General features: G+C 37.7%; 2 protein-coding genes across 2 annotated transcripts in view; both read right to left on the bottom strand.

The window, feature by feature from the left end:
• POC1B (POC1 centriolar protein B) overlaps positions 1-23,379 on the bottom strand; it is a 47,135-nt gene extending 23,756 nt beyond the window's left edge. Inside the window, exons 1-10 of the mRNA XM_009877129.1 lie at positions 23,357-23,379; positions 20,343-20,413; positions 19,149-19,320; positions 18,222-18,401; positions 16,851-16,958; positions 15,116-15,231; positions 14,594-14,727; positions 13,566-13,634; positions 11,955-12,107; positions 4,244-4,330 (exon numbers count right to left, since the gene is read on the bottom strand). Coding sequence (XP_009875431.1) covers positions 4,244-4,330; positions 11,955-12,107; positions 13,566-13,634; positions 14,594-14,727; positions 15,116-15,231; positions 16,851-16,958; positions 18,222-18,401; positions 19,149-19,320; positions 20,343-20,413; positions 23,357-23,379 — 1,113 coding nt within the window. The remainder of the gene's footprint in view (positions 1-4,243; positions 4,331-11,954; positions 12,108-13,565; positions 13,635-14,593; positions 14,728-15,115; positions 15,232-16,850; positions 16,959-18,221; positions 18,402-19,148; positions 19,321-20,342; positions 20,414-23,356) is intronic.
• Positions 23,380-24,475: 1,096 nt separating this feature from the next.
• The window catches only part of LOC104279746 (polypeptide N-acetylgalactosaminyltransferase 4-like), a 1,774-nt gene continuing 245 nt past the window's right edge, over positions 24,476-26,004 (bottom strand). The window contains 1 exon segment of the mRNA XM_009877128.1: positions 24,476-26,004. This exon segment is cut by the window's right edge and continues 37 nt beyond it. Within this exon segment, the coding sequence (XP_009875430.1) occupies positions 24,476-26,004 (1,529 nt within the window).

Genomic DNA, 26,004 nt, shown 5'->3' with positions numbered 1-26,004 from the left:
TTTCCTGACAATAATAACACACATTCAGGAATTTTTGATGTTTTTGTAATTATAGTTCAAAAGAAAGAAGCTCCATACTGAAGATTACACTGAAGTTTTTCCACTGACACAATGACCACATTCCCTTCACTAAATTTACAAGGGAAGTTGCATCACTCTGAATCTTAGGTGTAACCAGATTTTTTACTGTGTTCAAAAAGAACTGGACTTACAGCTTTAAGTCGGAACACAAACTGAAAACATAAGTCGTTCAGAGAGTTTAATAATTTAAGTGTTTTTCCAGCAAAATCCCCATGAGAACATTCATACCTATATATCTTGGCTTATTCTTTGAAGGAAAAAAAAAAGTAAATTTAAAACCCCACATAAGCAGGCATTTTAGATGTGGAAGTTATGGATTGTTGGCTTTGATGAAGCAACAAATTAAAATTCCTTGAAAAGAAGAGGAGGAGTGGGAGGAGGAGATAATACTTCCTCATATAGAAAAGCTCAAAATATAAATGAATTACTAAGAAAATATCTAAATATATATTTTAAATTCACAATACAGAATCATGAACGTTAAATTTTTAAATATTTGGTTTTCAAATCTTCTCCAGGCAGACTGTCGTCACAAGAGATACAGTTGGTTGTCCTGTTTGGGCTTGTCAATACAAGACACTGAGAACATGGAGCAAGTCCAGCAGAGGGTGAACAAGATAGTGAGGGGTCTAGAACATATGAGATACAAGAAAAAGCAGAAAACCATGTTTGTTCAGCCTTAAGAAGGAAGGACACAGCAAAGTCTTACTGACATCTCAAATATCTAATGGTGGATAGAGAGAAGACAGGGCCAGACCCTTATTACAGAATCACTGTGATAGAATTAGAGGCAACAGACATATTGGAACATAGGAAGTTCTAGGTACATACTACAAAAAAGATATTTTCACTAGCTAAATAGTAAAACAAGCTGCCCAGAGAGGTGGTGGAATCTCCATCCTTAAACATATGAGACAAATGAACTGGATGAAGCCTTTAGGAACTTGATCCAAATTGGCCTTGCTTACAGAGAAGTTTAGATGAAATGACTCCAGACATTGCTCTCAACCTATACTATTATCATTTTTGTTAACAAATCTTTACAGAAGGGGAGAAAAGAAATCCTTTCTGCTCTGTCACAGGTCATCTTAGGGGCAGTAACAGCATATTTCCTATGGCCAGCAGGACAGGACACATTCCCAATAGCTGAAGAAGAGATTCTCAATAGGGAAATCACTTTCTCCTATTTCTTGGAGTACCTTGAGATCTATAGGATTCTGCTCATTTACGATTTGGAATTTTCATAGCCATTCAACAAAACATACAAGGTTTTGTATAGACTTCCAATCTCCCTGAAGATATTTCAGTAAACTTTAGGGAAATCAAAGATCCTATAAAAGCTTCAGTTTTGTTCCTTGCCCCAGAGAAGATGGTCTTTAAATACTTGAAGCATTGATCTGAGAAAGGCTGTATCTCTTTTTTTCAGTGGAAAATTTAACCTGAAGATATTTCAGTAAACTTTAGGGAAATCAAAGATCCTATAAAAGCTTCAGTTTTGTTCCTTGCCCCAGAGAAGATGGTCTTTAAACACAGCCTTTCTCAGATCAATGCTTCAAGTATCTCTTTTTTTCAGTGGAAAATTTAAAATAAATATGTTGATTAGCTACTTGCAGTGGTCCAGAGACTTGCCAAGTTGTTTTGTAACTAATCCTTAGGGCCCTGGCGTGTTACATGCATGATAAAGACACTGAACAAGAACCTTTAAAGATAGGTAGGTGCAGAGCTCATTTTTATCTCTACTTATATCAGAAGGGCGGAAGAACTGCTTAAGATAGAGCAAAACACTTCACAAAGACGAAGCAGGTATTTGTAAATTAACTTGGTAACTCGATCAAAGATTTTTAGTCATTTGAACAGCACTCTTCCAGTAGAAGTAGGACCAGAAAACCATAAGCAGCTTTAACATAGCTCTTGACAAGTTTGCAGAACAAAAACAAACAACCCCACCCAAAAAAAAAAAAAGTATAGTGATATTTCTTTGATAACCAGTAGAAAAAGAGCAACCCAGGGGGACTGGAATCAGGGAGAGATGGTGGAAGAGGATGAATTAGATTAGAGATTGGTAACCTCAAGTTAGAGGAGGATTTAAAAAAAAAAAAAAATAGAAAAAAATACACCCAAAGAAAAAAATGCAGAAACAGTATCATTCAAGTGAGGACAAACAATAAACAATAAAAAGGGGAAATCTGAAATTGAAGGTGAGATGGAAAACAAATCCAGAATGTGTCCTCCTGCCTTTGATTTTTAGGAAGAACACACAAAGCCCCTATAGACAGGGCATCTGTACATTAGGGAAACTGAGCCAGCTTCAGATGAAACGGTCCAAGTCACCGAGATCCAGAACCCTTTGGAAACAAGACAAAGAGACTGGATAGCTGGCTTGATTAAGAAACAGGTGATTATTCCACAAGCAATAAAAGCTGGTAATGCAGCAGACACTGGACAGAATGGTGACACTAAAATATAAGCTGACATTAGAAAAGGGAGGACCAAGTAGGTTGGCAAACTTGGGGAAAGTGTTACTTACAATGGGGGAGGAATGATACCAGCAGCAGAGGAAACTTCTGAAAGGGATCTGGATTGGTGTCAGTAGTGGTGTGTTGGACAGAGCAGTTGTCCTTAAGGCTGCAGTCCAAGTAACAAGAATATGGACGTGTTGGTACATGGAAAAAAGATGCAGCTGGTGAATGTTCAGATGCAGAAAGATGAGAATCAGTGGTGAACAGGAGAACAAGACAATTGGAAAACAAATGTAGTGATTACCACAGTCAAAGGCATGAATTTTAAAGCAACACTTCTGCAATGAAGACAACTGCAAAGCCAGCCAGCAATCAAAAGGATGCTGTCTCTAGCTGGTCAACTTATTCTTACTATGAGTTCTGGGCATAATATTTTCTAAATTGGTCTCCTATTAACGAAGGAGATTGAGACTGGCAGATTTATAGGCACCTAACAAAGAAATACAGTATAATAATACATTTGAATTCTGTGATCAGTACTAACATCAGAAAATAAGGAATATAGTATTTTCAAGTGATAAGTAGTAGATTTTGGTGGATATAATTTATTGGCTGTTAAGCTTACTAAAAAGATATCTGTAAATCTGCAAATTACTTCTGACAGAAGTTATCTTTAGGAACCCTATTTCCATTGTGAAAATACAACATGGCAACTGCTAAACATTAAAATATATCTGAGATGATCAATTCATAAGTTAGTATATGATATATATTTGTTTTGAAGACAAGGTTGCTCTTCGACAGCAACTTCTGCATCATGATCTTCAATAAATGACCTTAAAGAATTTTATAATACCGTACCTTCACAGCATACCTTTTCATAAAGCATTCACAGAACAGCAGAAGCCACACCTGCTGTCTATTCATACGTATTAACCCTTCAGCCACACCAATTCTTGTTATGCCAGCTAGAATTGCTCAAGATACAATTTATGCCTTCACAGGAAGATTCAGAGCTAAAAGAGAAATTTTCATTTTAACCTAATTCTAGAACAGTACGTCTTTTAGATTTCATACCAGAAGAGCATATTTCTCCTCCCACGAAACTACCATTAAAACATTGCCTTCCTTTCCTCCCACATGCCATACCAATGTCATCTGAAAAACTAACACTAGAAGGATCTAATCCTATGATTCTGTCTTAAGATGTGGGGGTTTTGTGGGTTTGTTGTTTTGTTGTGTTTTTTTTTCTCTTAGACAATTACTACATGCCTTAAAAGGAAAAAAATAGAAAATTCCAAAAGTGGTGTTTTAATGAGGCAACTATTCTTTATGTTTCCTATTATTTGCAGATAAAGACAGAGTTACAAAGAATGTTTGAGAAAAAGCAACAAATTTTAACAGTAATATTTAAATATAATTAACATGGGCTTATAATTAGAATTTCTGCTTAGTACATGGATAAAATTACTAGTATAATGTGGAAGCTTTGCTATTACACCATCTTCTGGTTAGCCTTGGGAACTGTGAAAGAAAGCTGAAATTGAGAACTTGGGATATCAAGCTCTGAGCAGTCAACAGTTGTTAAAAAATATATTTCATTCACAAAGACAGAAAAAGCACATTTCCAATAACACGCTATTTTAAACTATAACTTACCTGTTTTCTTTTTCCCCACCTCTCTCCCTCAGAAGGCAACTTACCGAGGTATTAATGGATGAAGAGGAGTTAATCTCTATGACAGGTGGGTCAAGTGTTTGCATATTAGTCACATCAAAGGTAGGGTTGACCTATTGAAAGTGAGTTATAATATTATTTCAGTACCAGTACAAAAAAGGGAATAAGACTGAAATAGAAAAGTCCACTTACTACATTAATGCAGTACAAACTGGAAGCAGGCTTTAATATTTGTAAAGATAAAGGCAGGACATTACTATTCAACCATGTAAAAGCAATCATATGATACAGAAAGTGAATCCAGATAAACAATTATTACAGAAACATAACTTATACTTCATAGACATTCATCATCCAAAACTAACTCGAGGATTCCTACCATAGGAGGTGCAAGTATTAAGTTCAGTTTTATAACAAAATCAACAAAAATTAAGTTACAGTTACTAGTCTGAAATGGATTTACTGAGACAGCTAACTCGAAACCTGTCCAAAGACACAATTAACAGTGGGAAGTATTCAAACAACTTCTCACCTCTTTAATAGTCACTTGTAGGTGCTTTTGAAAGTTTTCACACGTGCACAACATCTACAAGGGCTCCTGAAAGTCACCTTTGAGTTATACTTTCCAGCATCAATCACTTGTTGTCTTTCCTGTTCCTCCTTCCACCAGCAGAACTGTCTCTGGCAGAAGTGGTGCCTTGCCCTGGATAACTCTGGACTTGAGACCTGCCTTCTGGCAATGATGCTCAGTAAGCTTGTTACAGCCCAAGGACAGCAGGAGACGCACACTTGTGGAGGTCTCCATATATAACTATGCAGCACTCTTTTTTTGTTACACTGTTCTCTGCCTTTTGTAGTTTACTACACATACTCACAGTCTCATACCACAGCTTCTAAGTCTCACTACCGTTCACCTTGAGCTAAGATCAACATGGCTGCAGCACTTTGGCTCAGCAGTGCCTAGGAAGGTGTGTGCCAAGCTAGTCCCTAAGCACGAGCTGCTTTACTGACGTGGGTAGATCATGAGCACAAAGCTGATCGTGAGCACACCCTCAGCAGCCCAGATCAATCAGTTCCCAACTCACGCTCAAGTCATCCATCACAAGCGAACAGACAGACTGTTGACAGGCTTGCTTCTTACGTGCCATCTCTGATTGTCAAAATAAATTGAAAAACGTTGTGGAAAGCAGGTAGGATGTAACAGTGAAGTCTGTGATGAAAGACAACTGGCCAAACACAAACCATGCTGTTCTCAAAACCATGGGAAAAAATGCTTTATACTGGGATAATGCCAGAGGCTGACTGATCAGATTGTCATCACAGCATCTGATTCCGACACCTTGTATCACAGTCGGACCACTCACTTAGTGTTGGTTATAGGAGTTAAACTATTTTACTAGTGCCCTTTCCTGAAGGTCAAGCATTAACAAAATCTAAGAGGATATGAAGTTTGAGACAGCTATTACTTTATCTTTTGGTTTCATCTAAAGATCAGAATATCTTCCCTATAAAAATCTGTGTGTATATTTTCCCTACTATTGTGCTGTCTAAGTGTATCACAGCCTAGTACATTTGCCCTCTCAGTGTGATGTATGGAATTTCAAGACCTAACAAAATTCACAGAAAGACTAGATGACTTTCAAATCACCAAGAAGTCTGGTGTAGTAAAGAGAAACAAACTTTTCTCTTTTGAGCTTTTTTTCCATAATCTAGCAGTGACCTTATCAGAGTCAGCATTAATTCCAACAATCTTACTTGAAAGGGGGCAGGGAGGGAGGGAAACAACACACACACAGACAGACACAGACACACACACACACACACACACACAGACACACACAGACACACACAGACACACACAGACACACACAGACACACACAGACACACACACACACACACACACAGACACACACACACACACACACACACACACACACACACACACACAGACACACACACACACACAGACACACACACACAGACACACACACACAGACACACACACACAGGCACACACACACACACAGACACACAGACACACAGACACACAGACACACAGACACACAGACACACAGACACACAGACACACAGACACACAGACACACACTTGCCTAGTGACGGGGCTATATTTTAGTTGTTAAAAGTTTGTAGAAATTAGGATCAAGTCTTGCTTTCTTCCAATTTTGTCAACAGAACTTAGAGGAAAGAAAGGGAAAAAGGAAAACCAAAGTCAACTAAGACAGTCTAAGTAATAATTTTCCATTTATCGGAATGTTCTAACATTTTAATTTGACTTGTCTGTCAGTTTCTTCTCCAAAGAAACATGATCAATGAAAGTCTCCTCTGCAGATAGCACTGCTTACCTCTTTTATCAGGTGAGGAAGAGAATAATTCCAAGTTTTACTTTTTTTCCCCCTCTCTGTATGTAACCTATCTATGGAGGTTAAACAGGAAAATGTTCTAAAGAGGTGACATTTGTTTAGTGCCCAGCATAACCAGGGTCATTTGCTTCTGACTTTCAGTCAGTTCTGTAACAAATATAATTAACATGTTATCCAAATGTTAATCATCCTAAGGGCAGCTAAGCTAAGGTCTTTTTCTGACATGCATCATTTGGGCACTGAAAAGAAGAGAGGACAAGGCACCTGGAGGACTCTGCAGAAGAGGGACAGCAGGTGCCTATCACCTGTCAGGAGTCTAATGCAGATGGGCTACTCCCGTATTATTATTAATAGCTCTTGGAGGAACTTTTGAGATAGTATCTCATGGTCATGTAAGTCAGAGATGTTGTAGAACGAGTTACACGCTTTTCTTAATCTGGGGTGGCTAAAGAAATACACGTCATGATAAAGTTAAGAAAAAAGTACTCTCTATGTGCAAGTGTCACATCTCAGGGCCAGAATGAAAGCTTCCTCTGCACAGTTCTGGGCACTGCTTTATCAGACATAAGGGGAGGATGAGGAGCATTGTAAACACAGACTAGGGGTGCAGGAATTGTCATAGCCCATGTTAAAAAACATATATAGATATATATACAGCTATATAAAATTGTTAAATCACAAGTCAGCAATAGCAAAGTGTCTAAAGAAAAGGGCACAAAATCATGTAGGGTAAATGTTTCTCGCAAATATTCATGTTTAGTATTCCACTACAAATTAATGAGTTAGTGGAATGGAGCTAAGTGTAAAAGTTTCAAATGACTTGACATTTCCTGACACAGTGATGTAGTCAGCTTGTCAAACAATCTCAAACCTACTTGGAAAAACTTTCTTTCTTGTTTTTTAAAGTTAAGTAAAAGCAGAGCACTAAAAAGCAGGGTAGAGAGAACTGTTATGTATTAAAGATTTTCCAGAAATACTCTTTCCAAGCTTTCCTTTAGTTACCTGGCAAACTGATACGCAAGTATGTTCATTATCTTTCTCTAATACAACGATAGAATTATCACATTTTCATCCATAGCACAAGAAAATATATCTGAAGGAAGGTTTCTGCAGAATCTTTCACATAAGAAATTACAGACTTCTAAAGAAAACAAAATAATTTAAAGAAAGTGAGAGGCAGGAATGAGAATCTCTGCTTAGGACAGAGAACTAGGGGAGGAAGAAAAGAAGCAGGCCCAACTAAGTATGTGATTCTCAAACACGTATTTTAAATGAATATGTTCCTACAGCTATCCCTCTATTAATTTTAATAAAGTATATTCACTCTCAAAAAACCCCACTCTTCACTTTATTTTTATAACAAATTTCACAATACATTTGTGTTATATCAAAACTCCCTCAAAATTAATAAAATTAAAAGAGGAAGTTTTAAATTACTCCCACAAAGTATTTCCTAGGGAAAGTGATGTAGCTAGGTGTGAAATAGTCTCTCCAAACCTACTAAGAAAAATTCAGCTTTCAATTTGACTAAACACAGGTCTTTGTACTAGATTGGAGGCCTCAAGCCACATATTCTTATTTCTACTGCCACCTAGTGTAAATTGGGATTTCCTTCATCTAAGATACGCCTGAAGTTACACTGAAAGTTGGAACTAAATCGGTAATAGATTTTCATGCTCCAGAAAAACTTTATACATTTTAATATGTCCAAATCTCAATGCTATGTTTTTAAAGGAAACATGTATTTCTGTCTTTCATATATAGAGACCTTTTCAAAGCACATGAAAGATGATGTGCAAACACAGGAATTTCAAAAATATATCTGTCTTTAAGTGAAATGCATTTCTTTTAGTATATTTTACTAAAACCATATTAGTGATTAAACATACTATTTTCAAATATTTCCAAAAGCTCCTTATTTCAAAGAGAGACAATGACTGGGATTTATCTCAGCTAAATTTAGACACACCACTAGACACCTCTATTTGACCTGGTCACCCAAGATTACCTCTGTGATCAACGGAAAAAAGGAGGCACCTCAAGAACAAGTCATTTGCTTACATTTCCTAATTGTCTGAATAGCTGTAATGAATATAAACTTTAAGGCTCTATTTACTTGAATATTCAAGAATCACATTGATCACCACAGTTCAAGAACAGTTGAATTTTGTGTTCTTGACTTATAAATCCTTGCAACACTGCATTAGAATTCAGACTACTACTCATCTGAAGATGAGGAGATATAAGTAAGGAATATTTTCTTAAAACTATGCTTCAAAAAATAGGCAAGGAGAGAGAAAAAGCAGAGAAAACAGTAGGGGAGGTATCTTAGATATTACTGGCTCAAAGAGTGAATAAGGAAAAGTTCTGAAAAAAGGTGAAAGTACACTCAAATTCCATTTCATCACTATTCTGAAAGCAAAATACCAGGTGATACGTGCAAACTGTTTTGCTCAGAACATTTCCAACTGGTGGTGTGTGAAAACACTACAACCGTCTCTCTGAACTCAGCTGAAGAAATTCTGAGCAAAGCCAGCTCCATTTCGTGTGCACTATTTTCCCAGAACCAGGCTCTGGAACAGCAGGGACCTTGCCACATTGAGGCAAGCAGCAATTGAGAAGCAACAGCTACCTAAAAGCAATAAGAAAACTGGAGAGGCATGAGACATTAGAAATTCAAAAAAGCCTGAACAGAATTACTTCCCTCTTGAGTTCTATCTGTACCTCTCAATTTTGTGTTCTACGACTTTGGACTTCATCTTAAGGCAATCCACCTTCATTTCTGCTATAGAAGGCACTAAACTTAAGCAGCTCAGCAAAACTTGGGGCAACATATTATAACACATCTCAGGTGTCTAGATGACATTGCACTGGCTTGTAGCAAACCTTAAAAGGTCACCTATACTTTTAAATATCCTGTATTTGAACCACCTCCTCTTGCATACGTTACCATGTCTCCTGAAATACTGCTACGTGCATTTAGTTAAGATCAATCACCTTTCCCTGTTCCTCATGAAAAAGAAAAACAGAAAGAAGCAGTTCTGCGTTTTGTCTGAGGTGCAGGTGAGATACTAGAAAATCTGTGCCATTACAGTTGCTTTGCAGCAGTGGAATAGAGAGACTGATGAAACTCCATCCCTCTCCAAGGCCCCCTAAGACACAGCCATGGCTGACTTGATGTACCACTGGGAACTGACCAGATGACCTCCAGAAGCTCCCTCAGATATGTCTTTGGCTCAGCGCCTCCTTTCCCTGGCATACTAGAAATATGACGAGTGAGAGAAAGATGAAGGCGGTGTTGCAGTGGAAATGCCTAGTGCTGAAATTGTTCGTATTACTGTTACTTAAAAAGAAGTTGGGACGTTATTAAAAAAAATATATATTTTTTTTTCTTTTTCTTCTCCAGAGTACAGCACAGCATAGTGGGGCTAGACATGCTGCTTTTTTCCAGTTACAGGAAGAAATATTTGAGAAGATGGAACACTGAAAAATTTCAAACATGGTGCCACTAAAGCATGTTAGTGCAGGTAGTAACCTGATACTAGCTTTGTCTAGATAAACTGTGGTTTTATCCAGATAATGAGGTCTTTTCTTCCTTGACATAACAACAACAACAAAAAAAAATTGTTCTTGAGATAGACAGGAGGGACACTGAAAGAAAAGAAGAGCAAGAAATCTTGATAACTTCACTTTAAGACTCTAAATTACTACATTATTACATTAATTCTGAAAATAAGCTGCAAATATAAAAATATTGTACCTTACTGTAATATCAGTTTTCTTAAACCTTTCAGACTCTGTTCTGTCTCGAAGAATAGACTCCATGTTTATTTGAGAGCACGATATTCTACAGATAATGTGATGTTAACAGAAAACTAACCATCAACATTATTCTCTAAAATTCTTAAGTCATGTCAAAAATATACCACAAGAGTCCAAAACTTTGCTGTGGCATATGAAAGAGCAACCCAGAAGCCTACAAGCTGCTACAAATGTCACAGACATGAAGAAATGCAGACGTGAGGTTAAGGGAAATCTGTCAAAGGTAACTGATAAATAATTTCTTGACATTCAACTATCAAACTTCCTTTATGTGCCTTTTCAGTATTGGTAACGAGGTGCTTCTTGGTCTCAGTTTAATTTTAGCATGAACTCAATGTTTTTCCAGAACTTCTCAACTACCTGGGACCAGGGACAACCACCACCAAAAAAATCCACCACCACTAAAAAAACAAACAAAAAAAATCAAGAACACAAACCACAAACTAGCTTTAGAGAATAAGCACCTGAGCAGCAGAGGTCTGGAAAAGCTGACCTGAAAAGAACGCAGCTGAACCCTAAAGCTATAAGCTACTCTGTGTGTTCAGCATGTGTTATGTCTGGGTGCAATTTGAACGGGTCTTGAAGCAAACTGTTTATGTGACAAGAGTTGTTTAAAACTGCTGGCAGATGTTAAGACTGAATTTGTTCCAGTAGTGACCACTTTTACTGAAGACTGCTGCCAGTAAACAGCTTCACTCATTGACCTTACAATGAATACGACAGCCTAGCAGAGAAGTTTATGAAGCTTGTCATACTTGAAGTTGCCCTGCTCTTGTTCTGACCAAAATGCCAAGTACCAAAAACCTTCACATCCAACTTGACGACAGAACCAGACACAAGACAATACTTAGTGGTGGATTCTATCAGGGTTCCCCCTCTTCAACCAAGCTATTTTCAATCTCTATATTGCTCACACTGCATATACACAGGCACACACACCCTAACCCCTCAATATCCTCACATCTCAATGTTTTAAAAATCTGAGGAGACACAAAAGCCATCACAGCAGCATCTGCATTTTATATGAACAACAACAAGTTAATTTCTACAGGATTCTATTAGCATGTAACAGCAATCAAAACCTTACTGGATTCACATCGCATATGGCTCTTGGACACTAGATGTATCTAGAGAATATCAAAGAAGAGATAAAAGTACAGGTAATCACCCTGCGGAAACCAGCCAGCTATACCAAGTCCAGTCATAAACATACTCTTGGGATTTTTAGTCTTGTCTAAGGCATAGTACTGTTTACCTATTTAGCATAGCTTTCAGACAACCTGATGAACACAGGATTTTCCAAATCCTGGTAGGATATTTGACATCTCGTTGTGAAAAGAATTCACCAGGACAAATCTGAGAGCATCAGGCAGCCTAGTAACCTTACTATGGATTCATAAGGTATGGTCACTTCCAAAGTATCATACATAACAAAACGCTCTCTGGTATACATAGAACACATTTAGCTACAATCATTAGACAGCGTTGACAAAGGATTCTGGTTTCTTATATTAGAGTACTTAGAGCACTCACCTCAACTGACTGAATTTTTTCATTATGGCGATGAGGTGACCTCGGGTAAATATCAAGAAGATGAGGAGGATCATCAATATGTGTTCTTCTAACATGGTGTTTAAGAACTTCTTTATAATCAAACGAATCAAAGTTGGTTTTCCACAGAAATACCTGTAAGAAGCCATTGTATCAGTAAGTCTCTGAAGCATATTCAGTGCCCAAAACATAACTATTCAGTGAAGTCTTAAATACTAATAGATTAGAACATCAGAATGAGCCTGCTGACATCATGTAGTCTGATCTCTACTACAACACAGGCACTTCCCCAGAGTATCTTGTACTTCAAGTCTAACATGTGATTGAATCTATTAAAAAAAAAAAGAGAGATATGATCTCTAAAAGATGTCAATGACCATAAAACAAAGCAAACTTCGGCCTCACTGGACTGCATTGTAAGATTTTTCTGCCATATCAAGGGGTCAAATACTATAAAATTTATATCCCCTATAAAGGCTTGCAGGTCAAACAAGAAAGTTTAAGGGGATAAGTGACAGAGATCCACAGAACTGTAAAGCACCAAACCCCAGTGTTTGAGCAACAGTAACCCTGTCCAGTTACATTCAAGGCAGAAGCAATATACAATAGTCACACCATGACCAAATGCAGAAGTAAGGTAGTTAGAATGCAGAGATAAGACAGCAGAAGGTAGTGTATCCAGCCTTATGAATAAATCAGGAAACCAAATTATGACGCACAATACCGCTCTCTTGCGTCTCAAAACACCTGCATATGCAAGTAAATTAAGTACACCAGAAGTTTACATGTCATCTTTGTTACTTTAAGTGTTAAGGGAAAAAAGAAAATAAAGGAAGTTCACAACACTAAGATGTCCACTATTAATTTTTATAGCTGCTCCCTAAATCAGAGGAAACAGAGACGAAACCATGATCTGACTTAAAATTACGTGCCCATCCAACCACAAATATTTTGACAATCATTAGAAGTATTTTTCAGAAATTAGTCTCCATCATCCAATCCAGCATAAAGTTATTCATTTTTTTTATCTGGCTTTTCTCCATTTTTTTTCAGGCTAATTTTCTGCTATTTTCGCAATTCAAACTGACTCAGCACTGAGTAAACAAAAGTATAGGTAGGAGGCAGTAAAAACAGGACTTTTCTTCAGTGGTGAGCATTCCAGCCAGTTTTCCCAATATTACAACGTAAAGTCACTGTGTAATTGCAAACGTTAAGAGAAATGAAAACTTAATGGAGTATGTAAGCATTAATACTAGTTGCAACACAACTACTTTGTTGACATTGAATTGCAACACTTCAGACACTACTATTTTAAAATTATGCCTTTATTTTAGCATGTAAACCAGGAGTGGCTAGTGTTGGGGTCTCATCATCATAACATCCAACCGCAAGAAGTTAAAATCAAGTTTAAGTGATGCATTTATCATTTTTTTCTCCTCAAATTTAACTTTAGGCTAATCAAAGACTATATAATACAGTACTAGATTGAATTAATGTCAACATACTCTAATTAGCATATTTCTATGACATCCTATGTTTAACTCCCATCTACTGTAACAAAGACATTTAAATTAAAGAGACAATACCACAAACCTGAGCATCCGCTCCACCTGAGGCAAATTTTTCACCACCTTTTGAAAAAGCCACATAAAGTACAGGTCCCTGAAGGAAAAAAATATTTGCATACAATAAAAATACACTGTTACTCTAATTATGGTATTTTTATGCAAAGAGAAAACACTTATGCCATTATCTAATATTAATAGATGTTTCAGTTTTATTAAAATAAGAAATAATTTAACTTCCGTGAAATTTTTGCAAAACACCTTGATTGAAGAGTTAATATTGCGCAGTTAAGATGCTGCATTATAATTACTACAATCAATACTAGGAAAATAGTGGCATTTTCCTTAGATTTTGTGCTTTAACTCCACAGCGAAGAACGGGTGGTAAAACACTGGAACAAGTTGCCCAGAGAGATGGTGGAGACCCCACCCCTGGAAGTATTCAAGGTGAGGTTTGACAGGGCTCTAAGCAACCTGATCTAGTTGAGGATGTCCTTGATTATGCAGGAGGGTTGGACTAGATGATATCTAAAAGCCCCTTCCAACCAAGCGCATTCTATGATAAATTATCAAATATATATTACATTACACAAGACAATGGGTTTGAGTGATTCATTATCCAAAGTAGGGTTTGTTTCACATTAAGAGGAAAGGGAGAAAGTGTTTGCCATCCTTCACAGAAGTTATCATCCATAAGCTTCTCCCTCCTTAGAAAGTACTGTTTTTCAATAGACAAAAAGACTTAGGTGCCAAATAGTCAATTTTGACAATCAAATGACTGAATTATTAATTAATTCAGAACATTATCTATTACTTAGCACTAAACATGCATACAATACTGACAGATATTGACAGATTAACTGGATGGTCAAAGCTAAAATTGGTGCATTTCCTTATGCACTTGGGACAATGTGCATTAATGCAACACTTTGCTGTCCACTAAAATTTGTCTGCAAGATGCAGGATACAAGACAACAGCATAAACGATACCTTCTGTTTGAAAAGATATTGAATAATCTATTAAGTTATCCATTTAAATAGGATTATTGCATATACCTTGTGTCCATGAAGAGTGTAAATAAGTCTTCCTTCTAAGAGGTCCAAAATCTTAAGGGTACCATCAGCAGAAGCAGTGATGAGATAGTTACCAGAAGGATGGAATGATACACAGTTAACCCCTGCTCTGTGAACTAATTTACAGAAGACAATATTCAAAGACTGCGGATACCTAATAACAGCAAATGTACAGTTTATTTCTTCACTCTTTTCTACTTGCCACAGAACAATCTACTCGATTTAAGGGGCGGGCGGGGGCAGTGCTGGAACATAGCAGACTCTCTAAAGTATTTGCTTAGTTCTGTTTCAGAAAATTAAGAGAAGCACTGCAAAGGAATAAATCAGGATTCAGACTGGATTTTTAGGGTTGCTAGAGTACAAAAAGATTACTGAAAAAATGCCAATTTGACTTGTTTGTCCACTTTCCCCAGTAAGGGATGAAATCATACAATCTAAATAAACCACATTTTGTTGCCAAGAGCTCCATTCTAACGCAAATACAATAACCTACATTGTTTTTACCTTTGTAATGCTGCAGTAGCTTGTTCATTCGAATATCCCACAGTTTCACCGCACAATTGGAACCTGCAGAGGCTATACATGTACCACTTGGGTTGAAATCCACAAAATTTGCAAATCTAAATATAATTAATAAAATAGATTGATAACATGTTTCCATAGAAATATCTGCCTGGACACAGATACATATATAAACCACAATATTGACACTGAGTCACCACAAACTTGTACGGAAACTCAAATAAGGTATTCAAAATGACTGAAATAAGCATAGGAAAACAAGATGTGCATGGTAATTCAAACTGTATAATCTGGCTTTTGTTAAAAAGATAGTATAAATGTCCTGACCCAGACTTCACAGTTTGTGTTGGGATAGAAAGTTCCTAGAAAAAAAAGCACTGCAAAAAGTTTGTGGGCAGCAAGTAAAATAATTTTGCCTAAGAACATATATCTAGCTATAACAAACTTTTAGCTTGAAAAAGGGGATGGAGAAGGGAGCCATGAAATTAGCAAAGCACATATACAAGATTAATATTCCACTGCATTTGTTAATTAAAACACTGGTTCCAAGACGTTTAAGAAAACTGCAGATAAGTAAACTCAAGTATTTTCTACACCAAAATAAGGCAGGTCACTGGAGCTAAGAAAATACTGTTTTCATCAAGTGGAGAACTCTTAAACTTCTCTTCTTGTTAAGTATCCAATATCAAATAGCTTTATCGAAATGGAGGAAAAACATGAAAAGATTCCAAAATCCAAGAACAATCTGACCTTTCTCAGGTTTACTTCCTGACTGCTGAAAAACATCTGGATAGGTGCAGTCTCTTTAGAAGAGTGCAGAATAAATTATTTTACTTTACATGTGTGGCAGAAGTTAGATTAATTTTCACTTATAACATACATTGGATTCACGTTTTGTGGCATTAATGTCTATCTCATTAAAATTACACATTTACACAGAATCACAGAATGTCAGTGGTTGAAAGGGACCTCAAAAGATCATCTAGTCCAGCCCCCCTGCCAGAGCAGGAACACCTAGAGTAGATTGCACAAGTACTCATCCAGGTGGGTTTTGAATGTCTACAGAGAAGGAGACTCCACAACCTCCCTGGGCAGCCTGTGCCAGGGCTCTGTCACCCTCACAGTGAAAACACTTTTCCTAATATTTTTGTGGAACCTCCTATGTTCCAGCTTGTACCCATTACTCCTTGTCCTGTCATTGGACATCAGTGAAAAGAGCCTGGATCCATCCTCCTGACACTCCCCCTTGACATAAACATGAATGAGGTCACCCCTCAGGCTCCTCTTCTCCAAGCTAAAGAGACCCAGCTCCTTCAGCCTTTCCTCATAAGGGAGATGTTCCACTCCCTTCAAGATCTCTGTGGCTCTGCGCTGGACTCTCTCAAGCAGTTCCCTGTCTCTCTTGAGCTGAGGGGCCCAGAACTGGACACAATATTCCAGATGTGGCCTCACCAGGGCAGAGTAGAGGGGCAGGAGGACCTCTCTCCACCTACTAGCCACATCCCTTCTAATACACCCCAGGATGCCATTGGCCTTCTTGGCCACGAGGGCACATTGCTGGCTCATGGTCATGCTGCTGTCCACCAGGACTCCCAGGTCCCTTTCTCCTACACTGCCCTCCAGCAAGTTAGTCCCCAATCTATCCTGGGAAAAGTTTACATTTTTTTTTACGTTTACATTTCTCCTTTTTTTTTTTCTCTTCTCTAGTAACACTTACCCTTCAAATTCTAAGAAGCTATCAATACAAGTTTTATTTCTTGTATCCCAGATCTTAATGGATTTATCCTCACTGCAAGATGCTATTAGTCTGCCATCAGGTGAAAATCTGGAAGATACAAGTGCATGCATTACAAAACAACTGATACTACCTATATCAGCATTAGGGACATGAGCAGCAAAACATCAGAACAAAAACAGCCTGTTTGGAATTAAAATGTGTGACATTCAAAGGACATTTTCTTGTATTTCTTATGGAGTAATAAAATAAAAAAGTTTCTCTCCCCACTCCTTCTTCCATTTCACAATCAGCTACAATTAAAAACAGCCACAAGCAAGCGAAAGGGTCGGTGGAGGTAACAGCAGCCTAAGGTTATCATTACAGATGCCAAAGAGATTATTATAGAAAACTATAGGCAAAAAGGCAAAGAGGACACAGTAGAACATTGTGTTCAATTTTAACCTATATATATTCTCTTGTGAGTTCTCTCTTGAGTTACAAACTGTCAGGAAAATATTCATGGTTATTCCTAGACTAGCAGACTAGGTTTTAAAATTGGCAAATTGATTTGTCTATAATTTCACCAATCATTATCTTTCATATTGAGCAACTGCACAGGAACATTAGAATACTGTTCAAGATCATTTTATACACAATTTCCTAGAGCTTTTTTTTTTTCTTTTCAACAGATACTTTGGAACTTTGTAGGACTTTGCACTTCAGCAGTGTTAAATTTCTTTCTCAAGGGGTTTAAATCAGTCATCTCTTAGCTGCAGATTTTCCATTAATGTGGAGGGGAAAAAAAAAAAAAGACAGCAGAGAACAATCTTTTCTTGTCTTTGAAGAGCTGCCCTGCCTTTAAATAGAGTGCAAATCTTAACTTGCAGCACAAATGCCATTTCTTTTACCTTTTCCAATTACATAAGCTTAACTCATTTTGACTCCAGACCATTCTTTTATGTCACTACTGTTCCAAGAACAGTTGGGAAAACCCCCACTGTGCATAATAAATCCAGAAACTAGTGAATGTCGTGAAATAAGTTAATACAACACAAAATCATATAAGACTGGGGAAAGACAGGATACTGATTAAATATAAATATAGAAGATCCTATTTGTTCTTTAAAGAATTAACACCCAGGAACAGATTTAATATATACACATATTATCATACAGCAAGCTTTCTGACTTCAGCTAGGAGATTTATATAAAACGTGTATGCATCAGATTGATTTACTAAAATTTCTTTATAGTGATAGATCATCATTTATCTTGCATTGTTTTTTGTTCCTTCTTAGTTCTGCCCTGGGAAATAAAACCCCTTTGTTAGAAATTCTGCTGCTTTACAAATAGCATAAAAATAAAGCTTACTTGGCACAGCAAACCCAGTGAGTGTGTTGGAATAGGGAAAACAAAAGGCGCTGGTGGCGAGGACTCCATATTTTTACTGATTTATCATTGGATGCTGAAAGTAGAAACTGGCCATCATGTGAGAAGCTCACACTACGAACAGGTGCTGTATGACCTTTCAGTACCGATGATTCTCCATGACTGGAGGGGCAGGGAACAAAGCAAACAAGACACAAACCACAATTATATTAAACCGACAGAGTTTAAAACAGCATAAAACTCAAAGCTAACATATTTGGAATCTTATCCAAATTGACAAAGTAATATATACAGGCTAAACCTAAGTGTTGCCAGTATTTTTGTCTTATTTGAATATTAGTTATTAGAATAACAGACTTTAAAGTAACTGCATTTAATACGACCAGCTTTAGAGAACAGTGCAATTAACCAGCAGCATTAGACTCCACATAGCATTTGAAAGGGAATTTATTATCTTTTTTGATATGGTAATCTACAAAACGCTTAAAAGTTAAAGTAACACCAGGCTTTCTAAGATCATTTTGAAGAGCTCATAATCACAACTACTGGAGAACCAGTCTAAAAAAAATTCAATTCAAAATACTTCAAAAAACGCTAGTTTTTGTTCCCTTCATCATTTGTCTTCCCAAATACAGCCATGTAATCCTTATTTAATGAAATATATCCTTTAAGCCATAGAAACACTACCAAGCATAGTCCTATACACATTAAATTGGCTTCTGAACTGCTATGTTTTTCTTTCATAGCTACAGAAAGTACAGTAAAGAACTTTGTTGCTTGTGCTTTCCAATCTCTGTTTCTGTCAAAGCCCAGGGATCTGGGAAGAAAAACTTTCCTTGGGTAAAGACTCCAATATTCACACTGCACATGAAAGAAACACCATAGCCAGTATCGCCCAGTTATACTCACATGCAAGGAATCCACAGCCTGACAGTGCGATCTTGAGAAGCTGAGGCAAGCAGCTGCCCCTCTGGCGAGAACTGTACGCTGGTCACTGCTGCTGCATGGCCTGCAAATTTGTAAGCTTTGCACTTTGTCTTTAGCTTCCATACCACGAGAAACTTATCCAAAGATGAGGTAGCTGGCAAGGAATAAAAGATATTACGGGTCTGCTCACGAGTAGAAAGATCAGAGCTAATTACTATGGATCTGGATTCACCAGTGAACTTACTGGGTATTAGTGGGAGTGAGCAGTTACTGGGTTTTAAGGGATACTTGCTCTGAGGAGAAGCCTGGCAGCCAACAATGCCAATGTCAGGCTTTTGGAAGGACAACATGAGACTGGGAGGAGTAAAGGATAATTCTTAACAGGTAACTCTCCCACATGTTAAGCAAACTGTCTTACAAGTACTTTACAGATACAGAACTAAAAATCCAAAGCCAAATATCATAACTATGTATGAATCCAGATTTGGTGTTACTAAATACAAAGGGACAAATTCTTCAGTGATCTCACTTTGATCTCCAAGACAGAAATTTTTGCTAGCATCAAGTGTTTAACTTCGAAAAGACAGGCCAACTTAAAGCAAAGATGTCATTTTCAGGAAACTATAAGCAACAAAAGCAATGAGCAATTGCATTAAACTAACGAGCGTGACATAGAGACACAAGCAGTGATCTGAAGTTCTCTTTTCCCTGGAATATCCACAAGTGTCTTCCTTGTTCCCGCTCTGGACTCCCTCTTGCCTGTGCTCACACAGCATCCTCTCCCCATCCTTAGGCAGGTTTCTCTCTTGAAGCCACCACGACACTCAGACTGTGGTTATCTCCGATGCTGCCGTTCCGGCCCAGCTGCCACCACCCCAGGGATGACAGAGGGAAGTTGAGACCTGCACTCAGAGGGCAAGTAACCGTATCTGACTCTTTATCTGAACAGCATGGGGGAGGCGTGCACCCAGAGAAAGAAATCCTAAGCAAAAACTCTGGATCTGTATTTAACTTTGGCCCCTATCCCGCCAAGGAAACGAGGTTCCTTTACCAACCAGTCAGAGCCAAGCCAGGCTATTCCCTAGCAGGGAAATAAGCAGGCTGAAATAAGTTTGGGTGCACAAGGCCAACAAGGAAGCACTCTGCTGTAACAGTAAAGATTTTATCTTAGCTAACCGCAGGCACTAAATACAAGAGTCTGTAGGGTAATAATGTTGCCAGCAATAATTCCCATTATCAACGCTAACCTTAAAAAAAAGTTTTAGACAGTAAAAATATACTATGACGATTATCGAATAAATGTGCCTATTTCTCTTTCTACTCCTATTTATTTTTATTCTTACTTATTTTAAGGGATTTTGCCTACTTTCTAACAATGCTTCTCCAATTTACTCAAGGAAAGTATTTTAAGGATTGCTTCTTAATCCTTAATGCATTTTTCTCCGCTCAGGTCCATGTTGTCCATGCAAACAAAAACCATGTTTAGAGGTGAAAGTCAAAATTCATCCTTGCTGTAGTAATGAAAATATTTGATCAACTGCAAAATGCAACTAGAAAGAATAAAGCTGAAAGTTTACATTGAGCTGACCCCAATATGCAACTGAGTCCAGTTTATAACCTCAGTGTCTCTTTTTTTAAAAAAGAGAATAAAATAATCAGAGCTTTATGTACACACCCAGTTATAGCTGACACATTTCTGGATAATTTGCTTTTCTGCTGATGAATCATAACACAACTGAACACTGGAAGACAAAAGACATGCAAAAGCCAAGTTTGCACATCGCTTTGCTGCAATTCTCTAAACAGATATTAGGGCTTCACATACACCATGAAAATTTTTTTGTGGTATTTGCAATGAAATCAAGTTAATTTTTTAAGTTGCAAATCTGGATAGTACACATTTTCATATATTCACATGTATATATAAATATGCGAGTTGCCACAATATGGCATTACCATTGCACTTCCGTTTCCCAGAACGCCACAGGAGCAATTACAATTTGTACAAAAAGATCAGAAAAGACCTACTCAGCCAGGCTTTAACAGCTAGATGTACTCCTTGGTCACCCTTTTTTCTGCCCAAATACTGAAGCACCTCCAATATAATTAACTCATTCAGTACAGGGCTGTGCAGGTGTAAACATTCAAATGCCACCACCACAAAAACCCACATGCTTTTCAGGAGCCTTGCATATCTTAGTGTGATAATGTGCAACGTCACAATATAAACACATTTATATTGTTACTTGCAAGATTTCCTACCTGGAGGAAAGCAATTAATTAAATCTCTGACAAAGGAGCTAATCTGGAATTCTAAGCACAGCAGATAAATTGTGAGGAACTTTTAATAACTCCTCTAAGTTCAAGTTCACAGCAGTTTTTATTTTATACTGTATGCACTTACACAAGTGGAAGAGAAATGAAAGAGTCAGCACGGTAGTCAACATTTAGTTATCATTCTGGATTTTATTCTTTCAAAAGGAACCCCAAAGCCCTCCCACATTTATTCAGTGTTAAGTTTACATTCATTTTCTTTTAAGCGATTTAAAATCAGTAGTTTAAAATATATACAAGTGTTCCCCAAATTTTCAAAGTCTAAAAGAATAGGAAAATCTTTAGGAGCTTCAGATTTTCCAGAAACCAGTACACAGTGAAAAACAACTCGAGTATTTATGTAGAATTGCTGCAACTCAGTTCAAAACCAGTGGAACTTGAAATAACAAGGTTTTTTTTTTTTCCTTCTCTTTCTTTCTCTCACCTCTCTCCCCTCCAACCTTTTTGATCCCATTAGGAAGAATTTTTTTATAAGTTTTTATATTTTAAGGACAAGTTATTTACTTTTTCTTTTCCCCTTTTAGTTTCTACATAACCATAAAAATAGAATAGGAGGTGGTGGGGAGAAGGAAGATGGATTCAGATACATACAGAGAATCACTTTTCAAACTTTAGGAGGCAAATTCACTTAGACTTATTGCTTAAATAGATAAGGAACACTTTGAATGTCAGTTTTAACATGAAGGTAGGGTTGTTGTTTTGTTTTTTTTTAATATGAAATGTAGTTTTTTTCCAAGTGCTAAAAAAGTTAATTGTATAAAAGTTGCATAGTCTATATTCACACCACTTAACTTTCATCTGAGAAAACATGCATTGCACATACAACTTATGCTCTGCCGTGTAGGAGAAGCTAGACCTTTTTCTTGTAATTTCTACTGAATGTAACAGTCTACAGGAAGCTTTTCACAAAAGCACATACTTTATATACAAATTTATGGCCCCAGCGCATAATGACTGGCAGCCTTTTAGAATTTGATAAATGGTTTATAACTTGTAGATCCACAAAAGAATTCCTTGCTGCAGTGTGGAATGGAATTTTTCAGGAATGTCTTCCTTATATAGTAAAAAAGTTCCCTTTTTCAAAAAAAAAAAAAAAATCAACTTAGAAAAAAAAAAGTCAAATTGCAAGTAAACACCTAAAAATAAGTTTAAAGACTTAAAACAACCCATGCCACATAGTGGCAAGCATTTTTAGCATGATTCAACACTAGAGCCACCGCTTCAGATTTTCTTCTATTCCTCTTCTATCTTGGCCTGCTTCCATCCAAACCTCTCAACTTTTCAAAGCCACTAAGATTCAAAAATATGTCTTAATTTACTCTTGTTTTATTTCTGGCAAATCTTCACTTATTTTAGGTCTCACTTGCTCCTTTTTAACCCTGCCATCTACTAATAGCTGCAGCAAATGCACATCTACTATGTTACTCAAGTATCCAGATTTTTATTGCTCACTACCTCAAGTTCCTATCTACCAGCCCCATGTCAATAATTACTACAGTGTGGCTATTGAAAAACATCTATCACTTCAGTGAAAGCAATCAAAAAAGTGGAATGCCTGAAATGTTAAGTGTTCAGCATAAATTACATGAAATTAAAAAACACAGATACTAACGTAAGTACTTTTTTCCAAGCACACAACATATCCATCACATCTATTCCCTATAATCACACCCAAAATAGATTAGTGACATGATTCAAGAATCTATACTCTTCAAAACTCAGCATAACAGGGTACAGAAAACATTCTAAATAAGTTGTCCAAGGCACCACCTAACCAACAAATCTTGGCTTCCTCCAAGTTGCCCCTGGCCTTTTCAGCTCTGCTCACTTCAGGAACTTCAGCTTCCCAACCTTACCTGAGGTATCCTGTGCGTACCATTGTGACTGGAAAGAGGCAGCGTATGCTGTATTATTTCAAAACCCTATCTAGAGCTGATGCATGCCAGCTATTGCCAAAATACATAACGCAAAATAAACCAGCTCAAGTTTTCCTCTGCAACGCCTTCCTCCTGTCCTTCTGTGACGTGGTCTAGTCACACAAGCTAGGCGTCTTTAGGATGCCAGGCTTAACATAGAAAAAAGCTTACAGAGATGTACAATAAATATTAAACATATAGCTAAGAAACAGCCGTAACTAGCGCAGTTCTGTGGTTTCTTTCCTTCTCTATTACCTTTAAATAGAATTTTTACTTGTAGCCATCCCTATTTCTATTTCTTCCCATTTGTGGTACTGCCAGCATGTCCTTGGTTCCACTGCTACCACACTCTTCCCTAAATGCATGAGAATTCCTGACTCACTGTCACGAGGCAAGTATTCCAGAATAGACGCAAGACTGCAAAGCGGTGCCAAAGCCTATCTACCAAATAACCTTCATTTCTTCAATGCAATGCAGCTAGTCATCACCCTGAAACCCTTAAGAGTATGTAAATTCCCAGAAAACTGCAGAATATTACAAGCCTTAAGACTGAGCTTTCCACATCAATGCCTTTTCAATCACACGCTACTGTAGCATTACTTAGGGTGTTAGATACATATTTTATAATGTATCTGCAACATAGGTCAACTAATTTCACTGCAAGAACCTTAACTTTTACTTCTGTAAGTAAAGACTCTTTACTTTCATGTAACATTAAAAAAAAATTATACACACTAAACCTGCAAGATAAAGAAAAATAAATCCCTCCTCAGTCCACTTAAAAGCCTTTGTTTTACCATAATCAAGACAGATCAAAGTAAGAAAATAATGGATCAAAATTTTACAAAAATAAAAGGTATTAGATCTGTATTCAAAGTTTTAGAAACTAAACCCCAGTATTTACTTTTGCTCCCCATACGGTTCACCACAGCAGATATGGCTACTACACCACTGCAGACACATCTGAAGATATTCCAAGGTATAAAAACACCACTATCTGCTCATGCCTGTAAAAACCTTAGAGATCACAGTTCATTCGATTTGTACTACCAGCAGTGATTATTTCTCAAATTTCCAAATCTGATTTTTATCTGCACCATTACAAGTTCTCATTTCCACATGAGCGTGCCCCTCAGTGGAACGATATGCAGTAAGGCACTTTCCTGAATGAGGATGATAAATAGTCCCATCTTCTTTGAAATGCCATATAATAATTTCCGGGACAGGAGATCCATCTTTTGGGCAGTTTCTCATACCTACGTAGTTTTCATGCTCAGGTACTTCAGCACATAGCTCAGTTACAGAATTAAATCTAATCTCCTTTTTTGATGTATATTCAAAAAACTGATTGCCTCCCTGACCATGACATCCAAAGAGAGAAACGTGAGCCCCGGTAGGATTATGTTCCGGTAAGACGTAGTCGAGGCATTCTGAAGCTATTCCTGCACTGCGGATAGCACCGTGCCAGCCAGGACGATCTTCTGGTACATGCAACTCGGAAAATATGTTTTTTAAATACCAATTAAAACTCTTGCACTTCAAACGCTCTCTTAGGATCTTTCTCTCAGAAATGTCTCCATAGTTTTCCTTCCTTGCTGAAGGGTTTCTGTTGTAAAAGTGCTCTTTGTACTCATCCATCCACACCTCAGCAGCACGTGCTGTGTTCTGAAGGAAATTTGGTCTAGCATAGGGCGCACGCTTTGGAAACACATGGCCTACATGGGAGCATGGATGAATTTCCAGCGTGCCTCCACACTGCCAAACTCTAAATGATAATTCTAAGTTCTCCCCTCCCCAAACATCCATTCCTGTATCGTAGGTACCCAGGTACTCAAAATACTTCTTGCTGACAGCAAACAAGCCACCAGCCATAGTTGGCGATCTGATTGGGTCGGTTTCAGATTTGCGCCTGAGACGTTCATGTTTAGGCACTGAGTGCCACTGGAATGTCAGCCGCCAGTCAAACCCCCCAATCATGGGCTCTGACGTTTGCATGTAGTATTCAAATGTTTTCCAGTCAATGGTGTCAATGACAGGACAGATAATAACAGTCTCATTCTCCGCAATCCTCTCGAGCAGTGGTTCCAGCCAACCAGAGACACATTCGCAGTGACAGTCCAGAAACGTGAGGACATCACCGGTAGCAAAGGTAGCGCCAATTAAGCGTGCACGAACCAATCCTTCCCGTTTGTTGGTTCTTATCAAACGAACTCTTTTCAGACGGCTTATGTATTTTTCGAGTTCAGCCTTCAAATAAACTTTATCACTCAAGTCATCCACCAGTATAATTTCTTTTAGAAGCACTGATGGTGACGTTTCAAGAACACTATGTACTGTTCGCAGCAACGTTGACCAGGCTTCATTGTAAAAAGCGATTATAACAGATGTCGTGGGCAGCCTTCGGTAGTCGTAAGATTTCGTTTTACAGCCACTCAGTCGATTATCTTCAATGTGCCGGTGGAGAGAGATTTTGTCACTCAAAAAAATATTAATTGCATACTTCTCAATAAGCTCTTCTTCCTGTTTCTTCTCCTCAGGACTCAGCTGCAGATGAGAGAGCTTACCCCATTCTCCTGGGGCATAAGGAT

This window comes from Apaloderma vittatum, unplaced genomic scaffold, assembly GCF_000703405.1.
Source record: "Apaloderma vittatum isolate BGI_N311 unplaced genomic scaffold, ASM70340v1 scaffold7999, whole genome shotgun sequence".
Taxonomy (NCBI): Eukaryota; Metazoa; Chordata; class Aves; order Trogoniformes; family Trogonidae; genus Apaloderma; species Apaloderma vittatum.
The sequence above is the reverse complement of the archived record's forward strand: the minus strand, read 5'-3'. Positions and strand labels throughout refer to the sequence as shown.